Source organism: Triticum urartu, chromosome 6A, assembly GCF_056163025.1.
Source record: "Triticum urartu cultivar PI428250 chromosome 6A, HENAU_Tu73, whole genome shotgun sequence".
Lineage (NCBI taxonomy): Eukaryota > Viridiplantae > Streptophyta > Magnoliopsida > Poales > Poaceae > Triticum > Triticum urartu.
The window spans coordinates 36,644,419-36,651,006 of NC_141878.1; the positions used below are offsets into that span (position 1 = coordinate 36,644,419).

A 6,588-nucleotide genomic window follows, 5' to 3' on the forward strand; every position below is an offset into this window, starting at 1 on the left:
AAAAAGTTTTAGAACCTAAAGTCTCATGACTGCCATGTGATTATGACGCAATTGCTTCCGGTTGCATTGAGGGGGCTTCTACCGGAAAACGTCCGATTAGCCATTGTGAAGCTATGTGCATTCCTCAATGCAATCTCTAAGAAGGTGATCGATCCAGAAATCGTACCAAGGCTAAGGAGTGATGTGGCGCAATGTCTTGTCAGTTTCGAGCTGGTGTTCCCACCATCCTTCTTCAATATCATGACGCACGTCCTAGTTCATCTAGTCGACGAGATTGTCATCCTGGGGCCCGTATTTCTACATAATATGTTCCCCTTTGAGAGGTTCATGGGAGTCCTAAAGAAATATGTCCGTAAACGCGCTAGGCCAGAAGGAAGCATCTCCATGGGCCATCAAACAGAGGATGTTATCTGGTTTTGTGTTGACTTCATTCCTGGCCTTAAGAAGATAGGTCTCCCTAAATCGCGGTATGGGGGGAGACTGACTGGAAAAGGCACTCTTGGAAGAGACTCAATAATGTGCAGGGACGGATATTCTTGGTCTCAAGCACACTACACAGTTCTACAGAACTCTACCTTGGTGACCCCGTATGTTGATGAACACAAGAACAGTCTGCGCTCCAAACACCCGGAGCAGTGCGACGACTGGATTTCATGTGAACACATCTGTACTTTCAGCAGTTGGGTGGAAACACGTCTAAGAGGTGACAACACTGTTTGTGATGAGTTGTACTTGTTGTCCAGGGGACCATCTGTGACGGTATTGACTTACAAAGGATACGAGATAAATGGGAATACATTTTACACGATCGCCCAAGATCAAAAGAGCACCAACCAAAACAGCGGTGTCCGCTTTGATGCAGCAACCGAGAGAGGAAAGGACACATATTATGGTTACATAGTGGACATATGGGAACTTGACTACGGACCTGATTTTAAGGTCCCTTTGTTTAAGTGCAAATGGGTCAATCTGTTAGGCGGCGGGGTACAGGTAGACCCACAGTACGGAATGACAACAGTGGATCTGAAAAATCTTGGGTACACTGACGAACCGTTCGTCCTAGCCAATGATGTGGCACAGGTTATCTATGTGAAGGACATGTCTACCAAACCGAGAAAAACAAAAGATAAGGAAGCAAATACATCATACGATGAGCCAAAGCGCCACATAGTTCTTTCAGGAAAATGGGACATCCTGGGAGTGGACGGCAAGACAGACATGTCTGAAGATTATGAAAAGTTTCATGAAATTCCTCCCTTCAATGTCAAGGCTGACCCAAGCATCCTGATAAACAATGAAGATTATCCATGGTTACGGCGCAATAAGCAAATGACACAAGCGAAGAAAAAGTGAAGAATTTCTCCCGCAACTATTATGATGATACCATGCCTACTTTGTAACACACGAACATTCTACCATTGTCCGTTTTGTACATGCACATGCTATGTGAGTGAAATTATGATACCATCCCAACTTTCAACTTTTTCAGAGTTCATTTGAAATGCTTTCATGTCTTATGGTTCAAGGTTTTATGTGTTGAGGCAAATGGATCAATATGTCAGGAGGCGGGGTACAGGTAGACCCACAGTACGGTATGACAACAGTGGATCTAAACAATCTTGGGTACACAGACGAACCATTCGTCCTAGCCAATGATGTGGCGCAGTTATTGTGCGAAACTTTGATACTTCGAAAGTGATTATCAATTTTGTACACGAAGTGCATCAAGTTTTCTCTATAAGCGCATCTATTCTCATTTTTTTAGTAAGTTAATCACAAACTTGTGATTCAAACAATTTTCAAAGAATTCAAATTTTAACTATTCAAATTTGAAAACTAATGGCACTAACAGAAAGTTTAGAATTTTTCTAAAACTAATGGCACTAAAAGAAAGTTTATAATTTTGCTAACCTAAAAGCAAACATAATTAAAAATTAAAGCAAAAAACAAAAGAAAATAAATAATGCAAAAAACAAATAAAAAAAACAGGAAAAAACTATTTTTATAGTAAAGTTAATCACAAAATAAAATAAATAAAGCAACAAAGAAAAAAAACTAAAAAAGTGTTTTCAAATTTGAAAACTAATGGCACTAACAGAAAGTTTATAATTTTTCTAAACTAATGGCACTAACAGAAAGTTTATAATTTTGCTAACCTAAAAGCAAACAGAATTAAAAATTAAAGCAAAAAACAAAAGAAAATAAATAATGCAAAAAACAAATCAAAAAACAGGAAAAAAACTATTTTTATTGTAAAGTTAATCACAAAATAAAATAAATAAAGCAACAAAGAAAACAAAAAAACTAAAAAAGTGTTTTCAAATTTGAAAACTAATGGGATTAAAAAAAAGTTTATAATTTTTCTAAAAGTAAAAGCATAAAGAATTAAAAAATAAAGCAAAAAACAAAAGAAACAAAAAAATGCCACCTACTGGGCCACCACGGCCTGAATACGACTAGAAACCCTACCATGGGCCAGGATTCAGGCCCGCAGCAGGCCCAGTAGGCCCACAGGCATTGCAGTGACAGATTAGGCCCGAAAGCCTACAGTTGAGAGGAGCTCGGGATGGTGGGCCCAGCAGCGCTTATAAACCACTCCCGAGCCCTCTCAACTAGCGAGGTGGGACTAAACTTTTGGGCGCGAGGCAGCACAAGGCCATTGTTCCCGGTTGGTGGCACCAACCGGGACTGAAGGGGGCATTGGTCACGGTTGGTGGCACCAACCATGACCAATGCCCCCCTTTAGTCCCGGTTGGTGCCACCAACCAGGACCATAGGCCTCTGCTTCCCGCCCTTTCGGCTGCTGAAAAGAGACCTATGGTCCTGGTTGGTCGCACGAACCGGGACCATAGGTGTGCATTGGTACCGGTTCGTGCCACGAACCGGGACCATTGCTCTGGGTATATAAGGTAGCACATGTGAAAATTTCGCCAACCGCTCCCATTCGCCCCCGACGCCGCCAGGTCGTTCGTCGTCATCGTCGCCGCCCCGAGCCCGTCGTCGCCCGCTCCCCGCCGCCGTCGCCCCGCACTGCCGCAGGCCTTCTCCCCATCGTTGCGTGCGCCGTCGCTGGCCTCCTCCTCATCGCTGCGTGCGCCATCTCCGGCCACCTCCCCGTCGCCCCGCGCCGCGTCCCCGGCTTCCCCCGCGTCTTCGCCGGCCTCCTCCCCGTCCCCGGCCTCCTCCCCGTCGCGCCCCCAGTGAGCTCCCCGCCCCTTCCCATCGATCCCTGTCGCTCTGACCATCGCCGCCGCCGCCGCTGCTCTCTGTGTGTGATAAATTTTTTCATATGTGTATGTATATGCTCATATGTATTTGGATTTGGCTATGTATGTATGTATATGCTCATATGTATGTACGTATGTATGTATATGCTCTCTGTATATGGATTTGGCTATGTATATGCTCTCTGTATATGCTCATATGTATGTATGTTCATATAGCATTTTTTCTATATATGAATTATTTTTTTTGTTCATGGATATATGCTAAAGAAAACGAGGGGGGTGATAGATGATGATGAGGGGTCGAGAGGGGGACGAGAGGTCTAGAGGGGTCGAGGGGAGAAAAAAATGTTATCAGGGACGAGGGTCGTCGAGGGGTCGAGAGAGGGACGAGGGGTCGAGAGGGGTACGAACCGGGACCAATACTCTGTGTATATAAGCATGACTTAGAAAGAAGAAGAGGAGAGGAAGAAGAGGAGAAATAAATAAGAAGAAGAAAAAAGAAGAAAAAGAAGAGGAGAAGAAGAAAGGAATAGTGGAGAAGAAGAGAAAATAGAATATTCTATTTTCTCTTCTTCTCCACTATTCCTTTCTTCTTCTCCTCTTTTTTTTCTTCTTTTTTTTCTTCGATCTTCTCCTCTAGCTATTCCTTTCTTCTTCTCCTCTTTCTTCTTCTTCTTCTTCTTCTTCTTCTTCTTCTTCTTCTTCTTAATTTTTATCGGGAACGAGCGTGTCGAGGATCGCCGAGGGGTCAAGGGTCGGGAACTAGGGTAGAGGGTCGAGGGTCGTTAAGGGGTCAAGGGTCGAGGGTTTCAGGGTCGAGGGTTCGAGGGTTCTATAGGGTCGAGGGATTGAGGGTCGAGGGTTCCAGGGTCGTCTAGGGGTCAAGGGTTCCAGGGTCGTCGAGGGTTCAAGGGGTCAAGGATCGCCGAGTGGTCGAGAGAGGTTTCCTAGTGTCAAAGTATTGAAGAAATCCATGGCTTCATCATTAGCCGGAAGTAACCAGGGCATGACGAAGTCCTCCAAAGTTATTTTGGAATGGTGTCCCGGATAGGATAATTTGCCTTTTTGTATGAATTTCATCAAAGGCCTTCCAAATAGCGATATTTGGAAGGTTCTTGCTGAACTTTGTACCAAAAAGCGAATTATCCTATCTAGGAATCCGTTCCAAAATAACTTTGGAGAGCTTCGCACCATCATGCACCTGTTACTTTCGCCTAATGATGAAGACATGGTTTTGTTGAATCCTTTTACACTAGGCAACCTCCCGCCCCCTCGGCGATCCTCTCGAACATGAGAGGAAGAAGAGGATCGCCAAGGGGTCGACGGTTCCAGGGTCGTCGAGGGTTCGAGGGGTCGAGGATCTCCGAGGGGTCGAGAGAGAGATTTCCTAGTGTCAAAGTATTGAAGAAATCCATGGCTTCATCATTAGCCAGAAGTAACCACGGCATGACGAAGTCCTCCAAAGTTATTTTGGAATGGTGTCCCGGATAGGATAATTTTCCTTTTTGTATGAATTTCAGCAAAGGCCTTCCAAATAACGATATTTGGAAGGTTCTTGTTGAACTTTGTACCAAAAAGCGAATTATCCTATCTAGGACTCCATTCCAAAATAACTTTGGAGAGCTTCGCACCATCATGCACCTGTTACTTTCGCCTAATGATGAAGACATGGTTTTGTTGAATCCTTTGACACTAGGCAACCTCCCGACCCCTCGGCGATCCTCTCGAACATGAGAGTTAGAAGAGGATCACCGAGGGGTCGAGGGTTCCAGGGTCGTCGAGGGTTCTAGGGGTCGAGGATCTCCGAGGGGTCGAGAGAGAGATTTCCTAGTGTCAAAGTATTGAAGAAATCCATGGCTTCATCATTAGCCAGAAGGAACCAGGGCATGACGAAGTCCTCCAAAGTTATTTTGGATTGGTGTCCCGGATAGGATAATTTTCCTTTTTGTATGAATTTCAACAAAGGCCTTCCAAATAACGATATTTGGAAGGTTCTTGCTGAACTTTGTACCAAAAAGCGAATTATCATATCTAGGAGTCCGTTCCAAAATAACTTTGGAGAGCTTCGTACCATCATGCACCTATTACTTGAGCCTAATGATGAAGACATGGTTCTTTTGAATCCTTTGACACTAGGCAACCTCCCGACCCCTCGGCGATCCTCTTGAACATGAGAGGAAGAAGAGGATCGCCGAGGGGTCGAGGGTTCCAGGGTCGTCGAGGGTTCGAGGGGTCGAGGATCGCCGAGGGGTCGAGAGAGAGATTTCCTAGTCAAATTATTGAAGAAATCCATGGCTTCATCATTAGCCAGAAGTAACCAGGGCATGACGAAGTCCTCCAAAGTTATTTTGGAATGGTGTCCCGGATAGGATAATTTGCCTTTTTGTATGAATTTCAGCAAAGGCCTTCCAAATAAGGATATTTGGAAGGTTCTTGCTTAACTTCGTACCAAAAAGCGAATTATCCTATCTAGGACTCCGTTCCAAAATAGCTTTGGAGAGCTTCGTACCATCATGCACCTATTACTTTCGCCTAATGATGAAGACATGGTTTTGTTGAATCCTTTGACACTAGGCAACCTCTCGACCCCTCGGCGATCCTCTCGAACATGAGAGGAAGAAGAGGATCACCGAGGGGTCGAGGGTTCTAGGGTCGTCGAGGGTTCGAGGGGTCGAGGATCGCCGAGGGGTCGAGAGAGAGATTTCCAAGTGTCAAAGTATTGAAGAAATCCATGGCTTCATCATTAGCCAGAAGTAACCAGGGCATGACGAAGTCCTCCAAAGTTATTTTGGAATGGTGTCCCGGATAGGATAATTTGCCTTTTTGTATGAATTTCAGCAAAGGCCTTCCAAATAACGATATTTGGAAGGTTCTTGCTGAACTTTGTACCAAAAAGCGAATTATCCTATCTAGGACTCCGTTCCAAAATAACTTTGGAGAGCTTCGTACCATCATGCACCTATTACTTTCGCCTAATGATGAAGACATGGTTTTGTTGAATCCTTTGACACTAGGCAACCTCCCGACCCCTCGGCGATCCTCTCGAACATGAGAGGAAGAAGAGGATAAAAAATGAAGAGGAAGAAGAAAAAAAAAGAGGAGAAGAAAGAATAGAGGAGTTCTTCTCCTCTATTCTTTCTTCTCCTCTTTTTTTTCTTCTTCTTCCTCTTTTTTTATTGGGAACGAGGGTCGTCGAGGGACATAGATGTAGTGTCGTCGTTGTCGATATATACCCCCTCCCGATAGCTTCAACATGTGGGGGGGGGGGGTTCGATATTACCCCCTCCCTGAAGCGTTCTCGAGGCCACCCCAAACCCTTGAAGCGTTGTCGAGGCCACCCCAAACCCTAGAGAAGCAGCGT

General features: G+C 44.7%; 1 protein-coding gene across 1 annotated transcript; it reads left to right on the plus strand.

Moving 5' to 3' along the window:
• Positions 1 to 240: 240 nt before the first annotated feature.
• On the plus strand, positions 241 to 1,353 carry LOC147963601 (uncharacterized). The gene has a single exon (XM_087528183.1). The coding sequence runs from the start codon at positions 241 to 243 to the stop codon at positions 1,351 to 1,353; it is 1,113 nt and encodes a 370-aa protein (XP_087384309.1).
• The last annotated feature ends 5,235 nt before the right edge of the window (positions 1,354 to 6,588 follow it).

Coding starts and splice junctions, on each gene's coding strand:
- LOC147963601 (XM_087528183.1), top strand. CDS start 241: ATGACGCACGTCCTAGTTCATCTAGTCGACGAGATTGTCATCCTGGGG.